This window comes from Lissotriton helveticus, chromosome 5_1 (genome assembly GCF_964261635.1).
Source record: "Lissotriton helveticus chromosome 5_1, aLisHel1.1, whole genome shotgun sequence".
Lineage (NCBI taxonomy): Eukaryota > Metazoa > Chordata > Amphibia > Caudata > Salamandridae > Lissotriton > Lissotriton helveticus.
Genome location: NC_136065.1, coordinates 1,859,440,416 through 1,859,458,661, shown reverse-complemented (window position 1 = coordinate 1,859,458,661; position 18,246 = coordinate 1,859,440,416). Strand labels below are relative to the sequence as shown.

Below are 18,246 nucleotides of genomic sequence, written 5' to 3'. Positions count from 1 at the left end.
TTTTACACAAAATGAAATTATCTATACAGGTGTACTATAAAGCTATAGCACTGATTCTCACCTCTTCTGGCTCGATCAGCTTGAACTCCATACCGCGACCTGTCCATGCTATGAAGTTTGAGTTGGTTGGGTCGTCCAGTAGCGCCACCAGAAACTGCCAGAGCTGGAGAGACCCACGTCGCTGGTAGGGTGGGCCCTCGCGGTATGCCCCCACTTCCTGCTTGATATCCCCCGCTGCAAAAAAATAAAAGAGTTACTAAACTGCTTTATGGCATCAAATTGTTTTTTCCCCAATGTTTATACTATTTTCTGATTAAGCAGTATCTCTCTTGTTCACATTAAGCCAACAAGTACAAAAAAAATTGGTTTATGATTTAGGAACCATATTGTATGTTAACAAACAAAACAACGTGAAGGTAGCGGGGGACCTCTTCCGAGATGGGAAAGCTTGCACTCTGGAGCAGGGGACAAGTACGTTGGATAAGGTCTCACTTCTGGCTAGCTTCCAATTCCATAGGGTGCGGAGAGCCCTGAGGGCACAGCTCGGGGAAGGTTTGGAAGAACCGTGAGAGATTCTGGAATTGTCTTATGTTATCAAAAGCACGACGCCCAGGAAAATGATAACAGCTATCTACAGGATAGCGATGTCACATAGAACACATAGGTATACGGCTGCTAGACTTCCATGGCAACGTGACTTAGATGTCCAACTGGATGATGACAGGTGGGCTTATTGCTGTACTGCGATACAGAAGGTTTCGCTGCACGGTAGACACAGGTTGGTCCACTTTAAATATCTTAATAGGATATACTATAACCCTGAATGATTATGTAGGTATGGCTTGCGAGAAGAGGCGAAATGTGAAAGGTGCAGAGTGCCGATTGCGGACTTCCTCCAGTTGGCGTGGTTGTATCCGGGAGTCTATTCCTTTTGGGAAAGTGTATTTGCGGAACTGAGCAGGGTGGTAGAGGTCGAACTTACACCAGATCCGTTGCTGGCTTTATTGGGATATTCGAAAGACCTGCCTAGAGCAATGCGCAGACTAGTGGATATAGGGCTACTTATAGCCAAATGACGTGTAGCTATGTGTTGGATGAGAGGGCCGGTCCTAACGCTACGACAGTGGACACAGGATATGATGTACTGTTCCACGCAGTCGGAACATTATAGTGAACTGCTGCCTCCCAGGAGTAGACCAAAGAATTTCTGGGGATTATATGTTCCTTATGTGCCGACTGCTGCAAGGGCGGCTGACGAGACGCAAGAGGAGGACTGTGATCAGGTAGCCCAGAGTGTGAGTGAGCCGGCTGGCATTGGTTGAAGCCTTGGGGGACTGCACATACTACTTCAAAATAAGGAAGGGGCACTGCCAGGGTTGACCGCGTAGTCAGTGTGCTGCTGAGGTGCTAGTAAGGGCAGAACGTATGGAATCAAGCCCATTAGCAATCAGATGTGCATAGAGAAAGTCTGGGTGCTATATGCTGGAGGAGTCGGGTGTTATTGTCCGAAATACTGCCTATTATTGTGTCATGGGGGAAGTACGCCGCCTGCCCTTTCAGGGTTGTTGGCTAAATGGCTGTGTACCATATCCAAGTGAGTGGGCTAGAAGTATGTGCTGGAGAAGGATTACATTGTAATGCTGTACTGTGTGGCTATTACTGATTACAATAAAATGTTTTTAAAAAAACACAACAAAAAACCACACAAAAACACATAAGAACATAAAGAGCAATTGTAATAGACCACGTGCACAACTACTATGGTGCATTTCACCCAAAAAAGACTATGGTGTAGGAATACAAATGCAGTGCAAATTTGATTTGAAGCTAATGTCAAACATCAGTGGTTCATTTGTCTTTCTCAACACATTGTACACAGGGTGCACCACAGAAGTGCACCGAACCAATATCACTGCAAGCTAATAAGGGATGGCAAAATGCCTCAATCGACTACATTCTTACACAACTTAGCAGCCAGGGAGCTACTGTGTTTAAAAACAAAACAATGTTTGTCTCTAAAGCAGTCTTTTCGATGTATCGAAACAAATGTCACTACCAATTTTTCAAGCCACAATTTTAAACTAGGTCTGTGAATCCCCGTTGTGTTCAAAATCATATTGTGGGGCGAGGAGACAAATCCCAGAGCAGTTTGTAAACTCACTTTTAACCTGTTCGCTGTGGCCGTCAGCCAACGTCCGTCGCGAGCACTACCTCCCTAGTGCTGCGCACGTCTTTTGGCCGACGTGGCCCCACTCGCGCAAGAAATCACCCGCACGGCAGCGGAATTTACGCCGTGGTTAACGGGTTAAAATTGCTTGGGAACCCAAGATTTAAGGGTGACCTGTTCTCCTTGTAACTCCATTTTTCTTGCTTTCTATTTGCTTTAGGATGTTCAGCTCAAGTTAGCCCCTTCGCTTACCCAAACCCTATTTACTGTATTGGACCCCGAATGCTATATTTCTGTAAACAGGCTTTTAAATGTTCTTATTTTGTCACACTTCTGTGCATTCAAAGACAGAGGTCAAATGTCGAGCTCTCACTTCGAGGGAGCTTGGTGTTCACTTCTCTTTCTCCGACTTCAAAATGAGAGGATGTATGTGACAATCACGCTGGCTCTGGGGAGTGCTTGAAGAAAGCTTTACAAGGTTATTTTTTTCCTGGCACACAACAAAATGTTATTGTCTGTAATTGAACTGTGCAGATATTTCAGAATTAGAAAAGTCCAAAAGAAGCATTTGTTTTGGAAACCAATATCTTAACAAGATCAAAATAAATGAATACACTAGGTGATGACATTTCCATACATTATCGTTTCTGGGCTGTATGCTTTTGCAAGTGAAACTGTAGGTCTGTGCAAATGTAATAGTGATTTTAATTGAAGATGTGTTGTCTGTAATTGAAGTGTGCTACCACACCATGAATATTCCACTCTACTCTGTACCACTCAACTTTGCACAACGCCAGCCCCGAAGTAACAGCCAGCCCCTGAAGGATGGAAGGCCCATGGACGAGTGAGGGGCCTGAGGGGTCTCCGGAGAAGGCGGAGAAGCCTGCGGGGCAACCAACTGCGAGGTGTGGAAGAGCGAGTCCTGGGGCTGCGGACACAGAGACGGCGTAGAACCCGCCCTGGAAGTGCCCGGTAAAAAGGCAACAACGCGGCGTCCAGTCTTCAGTGAAAAGGAGACGACAATCCTCCAGACAGGAAGGAATCTCCTGAGAAGAGTCGACTATACGTCGTCGGGACGGCACCGGAGAAACCGCAATGTGGGCACCAGTGCGTCGCCAATCGGCGCCGCAGTGTTCACCATGGCTGCCGAGTCGGGCTCCAGCACTACGTGCCTAATAGGAGAAATGGGCGGAGTAGGCGCCGAAGCGGCCCATGAACGGCATCAAAAAGGTGCCGGCTCGACCTCCGATGAGGCAGCCACCTGCGCAGAGGACCGAGAGGGACCCGGGTAGTCGTCCCGGATCCCGGACTCCACCCGTGTGCCGCCAGGGCCGGGGAGGAAAGCCGTTGGTGTCGCCTTGGCCTCCATTAAGACAGCCGCCTGCCCAGAGGACCGAGGGGGACTTGGGGACAAGCTGCGAGTCCCGGCGACCTCCTGCGACACCACAGTGATCCCGCGAGCTTTTGCGGCGAAGCAGGGGTGACATGGGTCGAAGAGGGGAACCCTGTAGGGCCACACCCTTACGACACCACCCCTCCAAAATCTGAAGACGAACTAGTCGGCGCCAAGGGCGAATCCACCAGCGACGTCTCAGGAAGAGGAGGGAGGCCCAAAGAAGCCTGTAGAGCCATACCGTAGGCCTTCATTTGGGCTCTTGTTACCAAGGCCTGGAAACGGCGGGTAGGGGGGGCGAGGGTGCATGTCCCGAGAGGAACCCGCGCTCTCTGCAGAACAAAGACAGGGCCTCGGTGACAAGCTGCAGTACTAACCGGCGAGCGACGCCGGTGGGGTGAAAGACGATGCCGGAATCGGGGACTCCTGGACCCCTCCGAAGTACGGGACGGACGCTGTGACGAGACAGTACGGGACGGACGCTGTGACGAGACAGTTCTGGACAAACGGGCCGAAAGCAATTTCATCAGGCGCTCCCGCCGGGACTTCGGCTTGAGATACTGACAAGCGTCGCAGTCTGTAGAACCATGGTGCTCGCCCAGACACCACATACAAATAGGGTGGGGGTCCGTCGCCGCCATCTGACTCATTCAATAAGTACACGCCTTGAAACCCGAAGGCATTGCACACTGTTCCCAACGCAAAAGCGATTAGAGGCCTGAAAACAGGTCATGGGAACACACTCCGGATCCGCGTTGCACGCGGAAAAGAAGGATAACTGATGTCAGCGCGCTGGGGTGGCACTTGTGACCTCGCTGACGTCACGTTCGCGGATGATGTCAGGGCGGGGTCGCATGGCATCGCCCCCGGCGCGCAGGGATACTGTGGCAAAACTTTTTCCGGATCCAGTCTCACACCTGGGTATAATTCTACGTTAAGGAATCTGCGGCTAGTAGTCTATCAGATTCCTATGCCGCCGCACTCTACATCACTATGCTCAGCAACACTACGCCACTCTACTCCATTGTGACCCATTCTATGCCACTGCACAGGTCTCTTCACCACTGCACTCTAAGCTGCATTACTGTATCACTCCATGCTATGCCATTTCACCCCAGTGCACTATACGGCTATATGCTGTTTTGTGCACCACTCCATACCACTGCATTCTATGCACTCTACTGTACACCACTGTACTCTACGCCAATTAACTCTGTACTCTACAACACTGTATTGTACACTGCTGAATTCTATGCCCTAGCATAAATTGCCTTAAAAAAGTAATGCTGCTTGGATAGCTTTTTAATTTGCATTTACATAAACCTAGTAACTTTTGGAGCAATCAACCCCCACTCCTTGCCCCTCTTCTAAGCTGGGCATAACCCAATATAAAACCGACCTTTAGGTTTCGCCTCCACAGAGCTTGTGCTGTGCCTGTGAAATCTATTGTATTGGATATATCTTAAAAGGGCCTTATATCCCGCCATCACTTCATATTTGTCCGTGGACTTCTCACTTTAGTGTTTCTTTGTTTCTATTGGTTGAGCAGTGTATTTCCTTTACCAATGCTTGCTTTTTTGGTGTGCTTCTCTTATAAGTTTCTCGAAGGGCCTGATTAATCATTCTCATCCGCCTCTCATCATCTTTGATTGCTGGAACTACTTTCGCCAATGCATCTGAATAATTATTTTTTGTGGCAGCATGCCTGCAAAAGTTTCTCATACATTTTAATTTTTCAATGTAAAACGTACCTTTTCCTGCCAGCACACTGATCTTTCCGCCCGGGACTCCGTTTTTTTTTTTTGTTTTTAACAATGAATTTAGCAATGCTTGGCAAAAACGATTGCATTTAGCAATGCCCATTTTACTAGTTACAATTTTAAGGTGACATTAGAAACAGAAGTCCCCATGATAATGAATGCATTTATAGAACGCTGTTAATATCCGACAGAATTGAAAGATGGCCGGAAATCAGACTAGTCAGGTGTTTAACTTTTCGGAAAGCAAAGAGAACCTGATTCCAGGCACAGATGAATGGGCGTAGAATTCTAGTACTTAGGAGTAAGACAGGAAACGTTTCGGCCTTCTAGATAGGCCCAAAAACGAGGGACACTGCGGATACTTCGGTAGAGCTCAGAGTCCATTTGGCGGACACATAGACTGATTCTAGAAAGTGGGGCCAGCGTTATTAAGTGCTCAATGAAATACACAGATTTTAAGATCAAACAATATCCACAGGAAGCCATTGAGTTCTGAGGTGGTGCGAGATACAGCAGCGAGGGATAGTGCTAGAAGAGCTCACCAGACGATTCCGAACCAAGTTAATTTATGGAGACTTTAGGGTGGCTTAGGTAGAGAGAATCACCATAATCAATTTGAGATTAGATAATCGCTTAGACTATAGATTTGGAGTAATCAGATGGGAGCAGCCGGACAATTCTGCACAACATTTGCAGATAACAGAAGCATTGTTTCCTTCACGAAGGAAAGGGATATGTCAAAAGTGACCCCAGAGACTTTAGGAGTCAGAGGGGGCGAGGGCAGAGCCCAAATCTGAGGGTCACTAATTGGCAGTACATATAAAGGAGTAGGCAAAAAACATCTGATTCTTCAGTATTTAGCTTAAGTGGATTGGTCTTCAACTAGACTGCAACAGCAGAGCAACTAGGAAAAAGCTGTCAGACGACGGAAGACTGATCATAGAAGACAATTTGTGTGTTCTTTGCACAAAACACCAGGGAAACCCCAAAAAGATATGTTCAGCCATAAGGGTGAAACAGATTATCTATTATGGTCTAACTATAAACCAAACCCTCTAAAGTTCTTTATTAGAGCAGGAAATTCGGTTATGGCTTAAATATCCATTTCGGTAAAAAAAAAAGAAAAAAATGCAGCACCTTATTAGGTCAGATAATCTGGGTATGATTAAGTACAATTTCGCATTACTGATCACTGGCAAAGCGCATTACAATGTGTGATGGTCTCAAATGAAGTAACACAAAGTGACTGCCAGCTCAAAAAATTATTCCTAAAACCATTACATACCTCTTTTGCTTTTATGCAGAACTTATGCCGCGAGAGCAATAAAGTATACCTTAGGATAGCAAATACATGAAAAAACGTAAAGAGAATCAATTATCATCACAAAAAGGTAAACCATCTTCCACTGTATTTACTCACATGAACGAGCCTCAAACTGGCAAAAGTGTGTGCCTGGTGACTGCCTTTGAAGCATGACAATCATGCAATAAATGGGTGCATGTATAAGGCACGCTAATTTCAAAACACATGATCCAAGGCCATAAAGGTTTTAAATCTACATACACGAGTTTCGGTTGTTAAAATTCCATTTTCCAAAAACAAGACATGTTTATCCCCTTTTAGCAGGTGTTGGAAGCATTAATCCCTCCATCTGCATTAGACATCATTTAACAAGTTCAAATTTGGCTCAATCTTGAAAAATAGACACAGCTGAAGGCGCAAAAACAAGATTTCTAGTTTTAATAAACCATTCACTGCGAAGTTCCTAAAAGGGTGGTGGCCAACTACAGAGAAACACAGGACTCATTCATTTAAAGGATATGCATGAAGATTTCTTGGAATCAGGGGTGGGAAACTAAAGTAAAAAAACACAAAAATGTTTCACCTCCGTTGTCCCAGAAGGGAATAAATAAATTCCACCCACCCCACTACATAATCCTCAGAGCAGCTTTAGTTTCACCTTTAGCGTGAAAGGTATTTTGAAGTTTCTGCTTTTCAACAACGGCCTTGCCCAATAAGCAATATTTTCTGCTAATGCAATGACTTCTACAGCATCCAAGCATCTACTTTCTTCAACTCTAGCCAGGACAATTCCATCTGAGTCGAGGTCAGCTCTACAATTCCCTCTGCAAATCATTTTTGAATAGAGAACTCACTAACGATACAGGTCAAAAGCTATTCATTAGAAGGGCTGAATGTAATAAAATTCATCATCACAGTTGTACATCGAATTCCGCCCAGGAAATAGTTTCCAAACTTTACCCAAAGGCACACAAGCAACCACAAACAGCCTGATAGCTTCACCACCAGACACCATTCTTCCAGTCGTGTATTCATCACTTTACAACTCATCTTCAAGTGCACAAGTTTAACTGCTGTAACCAAACACAAGAACTCATAGAAGTGATCCGACCGAAAACTACAACTCCCAGAATGCGCAAACGTGTTACATGCAAGCCCATGGAAGGACGTTTTGTGTCCAGCCAACACAAACTGCCGGCGTCCCAAATGTACTATTGCTTAGGAAAATATCAGGCCTTAGGGAGATCTTTTTAAACCTAAAAAAATTCTAGATTCTAAGATTTTGTAAACTAATTTAACCTAAAAAAAGAAATACAAAAATAAAAGTAACTAGGTGACACAAGAGAATACAAAAGTTATCTTTCTATACAATATTGTATATTAAAGTTTGCTAAACCCGAAAAACTTGGAGCTTTGGCCAGGAGGGTTTTTATTACCAGGCAAAATGGAGACGGAGGGCTGCAGACTGAAAAGACATCTTAAATGCTTCAAATTGTTGAAGGAGCCCAGGTGATAATCTTTGGATAGGTCCATTTGCGTTTTTAGGGCATAGCAATGGTCCCGAGTTAACGTGCCCTCTATCCACATTTAAAAAAAAAAAATGTTAATGTAAAGTATATTTCAGATGATACAGAGCTGGCTATAAGCCGACACTTTGCACTAATCCAAGAATGTCTATTTACGTTTTTTTCTTGTAGTTTATAATTACAGCGTAATGGGATCACTACCACATCTAGTATGTCAGCTCAAAGAATGTACGCACGCCACCATGATCATCAGCCATTAAAAAGGTTTCTGTGAGCTCTTGGTGGCCAGACCGTTTTGATACTGAACTACCAAACATCAAAATATTCATCTTTTCTAGTGCACAGGACTGTCAAAAACCTAAGGTGTAAGATAGAACACACAAAAATGAAATTATAGATCAAGTTACATGCCAGTATAACGGACACTATTAAAATATATCCATTTTAGAGTAGGTTACCTAAACTTCAAAATGCACCACAATGGAGTAATTTTCTATAAGTCCTAAATGGATTAGAAACGAGAAAATTCATGTAGTCTTCATATGTGGCTAAAACCACCACTTCAGTGCTGCGGTCAGCCTCCTGCCTGTCCTGCTAAAAATAGAAGTGTATTTCCTTATAATGCAATAATGTCATGTGGCATTGGCCTGTCTGTGAAAGACACGATGTGGAAGCAACGCCAGAGGTCGCCCAAAATAGACTGAAACCCGAGAAGGGATTAAGCCAACTCTTCCTCCACATGACCTCCCCGCCACTCACCCTTTCAGCGTTCAGATCACTTCTTCCCCATGTGCATTAAAAGTGACATATGCCCAGCACAGTGGAACAAGGTAACTGGACACCAGGACATTGCTAATACATTTGGAAGTGTTAACAGTCTTTGACAAGGAGCCATGACATGGCCCCCTCGCCAACAAGGTGGAATGCTGAGAAGCCAAAAAGGAAAGAGGAAGCTAAGTGTTAAGGTACTCAGCTGAATTTAGGCCATTGTGGCATCATGTTTGCAGCCCTGGAGGCTGACTTAACCAATGCATTGTGGGAACTATAGTACTGGAGAGCCACTGAACAGTCTGGACTGAGGTATGCGGCCACAGTGGTTTACCAGTGCACAACAAAAGACTGAAAATATGGCGCTTCTCATGTAGCATCACATATTGATCTTATAAATGGTGCAAAAGTGGTTCCTAGATCTGCTCTCCAAAGAAGTGGGGGTAGACTCTCCGAACTGTCAGATAACTGAACATAAAAACGTTACAAAAAGACAGAACTGATTGGGAAAGTCTGTTGTAAAGGGAAGCAGGCTGAAATAGAATTATTAACAATAATAAATTCTGAAGAAAAGTGCAACATTAATACTCTCACATGCCCAGATATCGAAACCAGAAGTTTTTTACTCTGCAATGCATCAACAGTATACATTAAACTCTCTCCCCAATGCCATCATGCACACATGGCATAAATGCGTTGAAGTTTGCAAAGAGTTGCCATCTCAACAGCATGTCATATACCCTGTAACAAACCTACATACCAAAGCATTTAGAACAGCTCATCTTGAACACACCACACGACCATCACTATGAAATCCATAAAATTGGCTATTAATGCTATTATTTCTGTAAATGGAGCCAAAATACATAGTGAGGGGTTGAAAAAACGTTATACTGTCACAGGTCCGGCACTAACCTTCAAATTTCTCCGGAACGACACAAGCATCATCTGAAAAAGCAGCCCTCATCTGTTTCTCGTAAGCATAGCCTGTTTCGAAAAAAGACAAGTACATGCTATTCGAGTATTTGTAAAAGAAACGCCTTGTAAACAAATGTTGAACTGTGTGCTTCAACGTCCGGTGGAAATTGCAATACTATCACCTGCATTCAGAGGTAGGGAAAAGCAAGAAATGCTTCTTTGCCCTAAATTATTGTGTTCTTCAAAAGTGACCTTGAACCCCCAGTGTATGTTGTAAAATTGATTAGCAGACAGATCATGGCTTCATTCATTAAACTTGGCATAGGTGCATTATAAATGTCGATGCAGCAACCGAATGAGCTTTTGACTTTGGGATGCAGGATTGCCTGGATTCTGGATGGACTAAAAGTACAGAGAGTTACATGTAGAGGTCAGGAATGTGTTGAAGGCACAGTATTAGTCTCTGGGACTTGGCTTTAAACCCAGTCCTATGTCTTACACCCTAAACCACGCCCGTCCAGCTTCCACTTTCTTGGGGGAAGCACAACAAGTTTGCATCTGCAGCACTCAATAGAGCATGGAGAGGACACTTGCTTGATCCTTGTGACCAAATTACAGCCCATGCTCTTTACAACTTAAGTCCACTGCTGAAGACTGCTTGATCTTCCTAGTCACCTCTGCTATGCAGTCATTAAAATTAGACTTCTATTCTTGGCCTTCCGTTGCCTTCACTCCCGTCGACCGTGTTACCTGTTACTATTTCCTTTCTTTCCACTGCATGTTGCCTGCAATGATCCCAACGTGTTGCATCCTTGTTCCTTGGATCCTTCTGTCCTACTTGGTGTATTAACAATGGGTGGTCCTGAGGAGTTTTGGGGTGTGGTTGGTAATATTGCATCAAGTATCTCTCTGTTTTATGGGTGATGTGTTGCACTCTGTCCAATGTTGAGTTATGACCTTTGATATAATGTAGTTTTGCATAGAGTAAAGAGATTTGGTCTAGAGGGACACTGTGTGCAGTGATGCAGTACATTTAGTGCTGTGGTGTAGAGAAATGCTATGTAGTGGCATCTGAAGTGATATGATACTGTGCAATAGCATTTAGTGCTGTATAGCACGACTGAGTTTGATTGGGGGTGCTATTGTTTGGTATCATATACTGAGTGAGACAAGTTGCCATGCAGTGGGATGAGAAGTGGAGTTTCTGCTTCAGGTGAGGCTTACCACACATGATTTCACGTGTATAAAGGGGTCCTTCCCAATTCTTGAAAGCCCACGGGAGCATATGGATTAAGCCATCACGTATCCCAGCACATTGAGTCGGCAGTGAAAAAAAGCTCTGCCATCGACAAATATAACATTATCCAAACAGCATCATAATTGTGTGCACCCACTCTGCAACAAAAGACTAATCTTTTCTTTAAAGGAATCACAGGCAGAAAAAAGTGTTCATTACCTTATTTAGCAAAATAAAAAAGCATTTTTTTATTGAAGGTTTTTCTGTTAATAACAGTTCATTTGACAAGCAGGATATATCCCGGCGACTAATTAAATGAATACATTTGTAATTCAATTTACTAATTTTTCATAGGTGGCAAGTCCCTCCAGCCAAGCATTTACCACTAAAACGGCGTGCCAGATTCTTTATTTACTAATGGTGCATAATAAACAACGAGGAAGCACCTACCATCTGCAGCTGCATGGTTTGGATAGCCCTCCACGTTCATGTACATCGAGGCACACCCAGGCACATCTACAAAAGCAAAAAATTGACAATTGTCAAGAAATGCTAATACCAGAGGAGAACACTCAACCTTGAATTTATCACCAGCAAGGAAACACGTTGAAGGTATCAGCCCTGGTGTGACACTCACCTGTGTGCGTACATGGACACTGTGTAGGCTGAAGGCACTCGAACAGATGAGAAACATATCTGCTTGTACCAATAGCTTTCCCATAGCTTTTTGAAATGAAAGCAAACCACCTACTAAACGTACCTGATTGTGCTCTAGCCTAAATAAAGTGCTGAATACCCAACCTTGAGAATTAATACAAACATCGGAGCTACAAAAATGTTCAAGGTGACCACCTAAATCCTAAACTGCTCACCTCCGGCATTACTGAAAGGAGATTTATTGTCTCTGCTTACCTGCTTCAATGTCTGTGTCCACTCCATTTAGGGAGGCAATAAATTGGCAACTGCTATTAAAGCTCACGGTTTAGCTTCATAAATTAGTATATCCCGTTTGCCCTCAACCTGCGTGATCACAGGTCTGATTCAGACGCTGTCAATTTGAAGCACATTTCCATCAAATACATGTCAACATTTTAGGAACATGGATCATCGACCCTACATAAACCCTTTTGGGTGTAGTGCAAAAGGGCATAGGTACTTTATGGTCCCTTGAGAGAAGTATTTTTATGCATGCATCGCTTGCTACTGCTGTGGTGCTTCTACCAATGATGCAACCTGCACTGGAGGATATCACTGTTGTGGCCTTGCTAGAGTGATTCTCACCAACAACAAGTGAAAGAAGAGTAGCTAGAGCCTGGTACTAAGAACTAGGAGGTCCTATAGAGATTCTACAAGGAGTATAGCTTTCTGCTGTAGCAGCACGTTTGAGCAGAGGCATCGCATCTAATTTGATGCCTGCAAAACAAAGAACTTTCAGTACTAGGAAACACATCTATCTTATGCAACATGCATGACCAATGGCTGAACAACCTATAAACGCTAGTAAGCTTGCTCACAAATAACCGAAAAGTTCAAACCATCACATCTGGCCCTGCCCAAGTCTTCGTTGCTTCAGATACCCTATCACTCGGTTGTACATCTCGAAATGGCCCAGAATTCTGCACTGCGGTTTAATTTCTCTGCTAACAATACTCACTTTATCTGCTACACTGCACATCCGCTGCATTTTTTTTATTGTGTGTATGGGTGCATGGAAATGGTGCAGCTCAGTATGTATTTCCACTGAGTTCTCAGGCCACAGACCATGAGTTAGCTTTGGCCTACATGCACTGAAATGGCACCACCCAGTCAGGATCATTTGCCACCCATGGGACTTCTAGACAATAAGAGGCCACTCCACCACCACTCTGACCCAAATTTCACAAAGCTTCTTACTACTAATCTCTACACGTACTACCCCACCCCTGCAATAATACATACATAAATTTTTATTAACACTGTCGCTCATTGAGGGAGCTCCCAATGCGATCTTCATATCGCGCTTTCGTATGCAAAAAAGACAAATCAACCAGAGACTAGTGCATAGTAGGATCCATGGCAGGCATTGCTTGTGCTCTCACATTTGATACGAATAGGGGTTACTCCCAATTTCAGGGATTTAGGAAAGACCAGACACAATATCAGTAGTTCAAATCACTGACCCATGATCAATGAACGCAGAAATGTACAAGCATGTACGACGGTACACAATTTGTTACAAACTAAATCCTACATCCAGCGCTTAATACGAAACACATTTTAGGTTTCAACCTCACTCAGATTTGCAGAATGAGATTGCTGAATACTTATAAAAAATATAAAAACACACAAAGTCTTTACAGTACGGTTACACGGTTTTATTATTGGACAGCTTACCAACAGAGGTTGTGTATGGCATATCCGTGGAAGCCTGCATGACAACAGCAGATCCATTACATTTGTGAATTATTGTTTGTAGGACAGCTAATGGTCAGAGGTGTTCAGGACCATTGGATGCGTGTACCATTACAAAACTAAAGGAGTCAAATGAACGGTCAGAGAAGGGTACCTAGTAAAGCAAAGTTTATTACTCTTGGTATGCTGAAAATTCACTGATGAGCGGGGAAAGAAGAGGGCCCACTGGCACAACCTCAAAGTTAGGAACTACAAATTAAGAATATGTGAGACGTAGGGGACACAGTTTGCATCTGTTGTGGTCTCCAGTAGCCCCATTCAAGCACACAGCACAGTCTAGAAGCGTACAGGAAACCGCTCCAATCTCACTGCATGCATTAAGGAGCTTAAATACATTAGTTACAACTTGATGAATATTCCAGATGCCCTATAAGTGAATTTAGCACATCATCCTCTCCAAAAACCTGATTAAAACCCTGAATGCAATTCTCAATATGGATTGGTGCCACTTCCGGCAAGTAATAGCAGGCAATTTACGAAAAAGGAGCATTGCTTTGCACTAAAATGCCTGCTGAATAAAAGAGTTCGGTTAGTTTGGTAGGGTAGACACACAGTAAACAGTTGTCTTTGATTCCCTCTGACAGACCCGAGATCATGGGCAAATCATTCCAGCTTGCAATGTCTGCTAACTTACACACAAAAATCAGGAACACTTATAAACACATAAAAACACCAGTACTAAGCAGCTTGGGACTTTAGAACAAGTTACTTACCTTCGGTAACGATATATCTGTAAGAAACAGTAGTTAGTATTAGATTCCTTACCTTAGAATATCCCCAGGCGTCAGTCTGGATCCGGAAACTTTTGCGTAGCAGTACCCCTGCGCGTCGGTAGGCGTCGTCTGCAGGCGTCCCCTGCGGCTCCGCGTCAGTCGTCGGCGTCGTGCGCCGTGATGACGTCGCTGGAGTATATAGACGCCGCCTCCGCGCGCTGACGTCAGTTCTTTGCACACAGCTTTTCCGCGCCGGAACACGCAGAGCCATGTAAGAACAAACACTGGTGCCATGCGAAACTAGGGCCCTGAAGGGGATGACCTTAACCCTATGTATCAGTTCGCAGAACGGGGAGGATGGGTGGGGCGGTAAGGAATCTAATACAAACTACTGTTTCTTACAGATATATCGTTACCAAAGGTAAGTAACTTGTTCATCTGAAAGAAACAGGTTAGTATTATATTCCTTACCTTAGATACCCCAGCAATACCAACCCCGGTGGTGGGTCTGCGAACCAATACAGCTTACACCAGAAAGTCCTGGAGGACAGAACGGCCAAAGAAGCCATCCCTCCGGACTTGACTGTCCAGGCAGCAGTGCCTTGGAAACGTGTGCAGCGAGGCCCACGTAGCCGCCTGACAAATGTCCTGCAAGGGGACTCCCCGGCCCAGGGCAGTAGTAGCCGCCGTGGCCCGAGTGGAATGGGCCCTCAGCCCAACAGGAGGCTCCTTCCGAGCCAAAGAGTAGCACGCTTTGATGCACAGGACGACCCACCGAGATGGTCCGTTTATGCACCGCCCGTCCCTTCTTCGCACCCACGTAGCAAACAAACAGTTGGTCATGCACCCGGAACTGGCGAGTGCGATCCATATAAAATGAAAGCGCACGTTTTGGGTCCAGACGATGGAGCCGCTCTTCATCCTTTGAAGGACGCGGAGGCGGGAAGAAGGAGGGTAAGGTGATGGACTGCCCGATGTGAAAAGCAGAGACTACTTTGGGCAGGAAAGAAGGTCTAGTTCTCAGAACCACCTTGTCTGGATGAATGGACATGAAAGGAGGTTTGACAGAAAGAGCCTGGAGCTCACTCACTCTCCTGGCAGAGGTGATGGCAACCAGGAAGGCCGTCTTTAAAGTCAGGAGACGGAGAGGACAGGAATGAAGTGGCTCAAAGGGAGCACACATCAAGAAGGTCAGAACCAGGTTCAAGTCCCACTGAGGCATCACAAACGGAACAGGTGGATACATGTGCGTAATGCCTTTCAAGAATCTCGTTACAATAGGGGACTTGAACAAAGAAGGTTGATCAGGCAGCCTTAGAAAGGCCGAAAGGGCAGAAAGGTAGCCCTTGATAGTGCCCACAGCAGAGCCCTGCTGGGCAAGAGAGAGAAGAAAGAGGAGAACCTCGGAGAGAGGGGCAGAAAGAGGGTTCACAGCCTTTGCTGTGCACCATGCCACAAATCTGTTCCACCGGCAGGCGTATACCGACTTAGTGGAGGGACGCCTGGCTGCCAGAATCACATCACAAACTTCAGGAGGCAAGTCAAATGGCCTCAACTGTCGCCGCTCAATCTCTACGCATGGAGGTGGAGACTGGACAGGTTCGGGTAGAGGACCGTCCCCTGCTGCTGCGACAGAAGGTCCTCCAGAAGGGGCAGGCGGATCGAGGGACCGACTGACATGCTGAGTAGCTCAGGATACCAGTACCTTCGAGCCCAGTCCGGAGCCACAAGGATAACTTAGGCCCGATCGCGCCTGATCTTCTTCAGCACTCTGGGCAGAAGTGGTATAGGCGGAAAGGCGTACAATAGACCGCAACTCCACGCGCGCCGAAAGGCGTCGCCGTGCGAGTGCCGTCTTGGAAACTCCAACGTGCAGAACTGATGACATTGCGCGTTCTCTTCTGTGGCGAATAGATCTAACCAAGGCTCTCCCCATTGCAGAAAGAGGCCTTTCGCCACGTCCGAGTTCAGACGCCATTCGTGATCCACCGAGCACCGACGGCTGAGTTCGTCCGCCCTGGCGTTCAGAGAACCTGCCAGGTGTTGAACCGTCAGAGTCACGCTCTGACGTTCCAGCCATTGCCAGAGACACAGAGCCTCCTGGCAAAGGGTCCACGACCCCACTCCGCCCTGCTTGTTGCAGTACCACATGGCGGTGGTGTTGTCCGTGAACACCTGCACTACACTCCCGTTGACAAAGGGGAGGAATGCCTTCAGTGCTAGACGGATCGCCCGCAGCTCCAACAGGTTTATATGGAGCCGGGACTCCGCCGGAGACCAGATGCCTCTGATCTCCGCCTCTCCCAAGTGGCCTCCCCAGCCCTGGAGGGACGCGTCCGTCACAACCACGTGCTCCGGTTAAGGAAGGGAGAGGGATCTGCCTCTGACCCAATCGCGGTCCGTAAGCCACCACTGCAGTTGTCTCGCAGTGCCCTCCGAGATCAAGACATGGTCGGACAAGTTGCCCTGATGCTGGGCCCACTGAAACTTCAGGTCCCACTGCAGAGCCCGCATCCGCCACCGGGCGTGATGCACCAGAAGGATGCAGGAAGCCATCAGCCCCAGCAGCCGCAGCGTCAACCTGACCTAAACCCGGGATAACGGCTGAAAGATGGGAATCAAAGCCTGTATATCCCGGACTCGCCGTTCCGGAGGATAAACCCGAAACTGCGCCGAGTCGAGAACCGCTCCGATGAAAAGGAGCTTTTGAGAGGGACACAGGTGTGATTTCGGCACATTGATGGAAAAGCCCAGCTCGTGCAGGAGGTCTGCCGTCATCTGAAGGTGGTGGACGACTGTCTGGGGCGAGCCCGCCTTCAACAACCAGTCGTCCAGGTAGGGGAAGACTGAACCCCCCAACCGGCGCAGATGGGCTGCGACCACCGCCATCACCTTTGTGAACACCCGTGGGGCGCTGGTAAGGCCGAATGGGAGCACGATAAACTGAAAGTGCTCGTGGCCTACCGTGAACCGCAGGTAACGCCGGTGGGCCGGCAGGACGGGGATGTGAAAATACGCATCCTGCAAGTCCAACGCTACCATCCAGTCTAGCGGGTCTAGAGCAGCCAAGACCTGAGCCAAAGTCAACATCTTGAACTTCTCCTTCCGGAGGAAGCCGTTGACGTTCCGTAGATCCAAGATAGGACGTAGGCCCCCTTTGTCCTTCTTGGGTACCAGAAAGTAGTGGGAATAGCAACCACGCCCTACTTCTGGCCCAGGAACGCGCTCGACGGCCCCCTTGGCCAAGAGGGCCGTAACTTCCCCCTGCAGAAGTGTCAAGTGGCCCCCGACACACGGTGGTTCTGCGGTGGCATGGCTGGAGGAGTGGTCTCGAAGGGGAGGGAGTAGCCCCTTCGGACGAGCTGCAGCACCCACCTGTCCGATGTGATTGCGCGCCAGCGGGAGTGGTGATGGCGAACCCTGCCACCCACTGGCGTCACATGGGCCTGAAAGCTCGGACTAGGAGGATTTGGAGGCCGATGCTGCGGGGGGAGGTGTGGTCTGACCTCGCCGTTGTCCCCGACCGCCTCCACGGCGGATTCCACGGCCGCCACCGCGTTGAGAAATGTGTTGCGGCGCGTGGCTGGCAGCACGTGTGGGACCGCCCCTTCCTTGGCCACGAAAGGAGCGAAACGAACCCGTTTGCTGGCGCTGGGTCGAGAGACCCAAGGACTTGGCCGTGACCCTGGAGTCCTTGAAGCGCTCCAACGCGTGGTCCGCTTTGTCGCCAAACAGGCGACTGCCATCGACCGGCATGTCCATCAAGGCATTCTGGACATCTGCCGAAAAGTTGGCGGACCTCAGCCAGGCGTGGCGACGAATCGCCACCGTCGTGGACATCGCTCTGCCCAGCGAGTCGGTCGTATCAAGACCACACCCGATGGAGTATTTTGCTGCGTCTCGGCCTTCAATCATAGCCTTGCCGAGCTTTGCCCGTACCTCCTGCGGGCATTCTGGCAGCAGGTCCGCGACCGTATCCCACAGAGAGTGGGAGTAGCGGCCCAAGAGGC

General features: G+C 46.9%; 1 protein-coding gene across 1 annotated transcript in view; it reads right to left on the bottom strand.

The window, feature by feature from the left end:
- Window positions 1-18,246, bottom strand: part of ETV4 (ETS variant transcription factor 4) — a 147,022-nt gene that overhangs the window by 14,302 nt on the left and 114,474 nt on the right. Inside the window, exons 9-11 of the mRNA XM_078645296.1 lie at window positions 11,523-11,588; window positions 9,833-9,904; window positions 62-234 (exon numbers count right to left, since the gene is read on the bottom strand). Of these exons, the coding sequence (XP_078501422.1) occupies window positions 62-234; window positions 9,833-9,904; window positions 11,523-11,588 (311 nt within the window). The remainder of the gene's footprint in view (window positions 1-61; window positions 235-9,832; window positions 9,905-11,522; window positions 11,589-18,246) is intronic.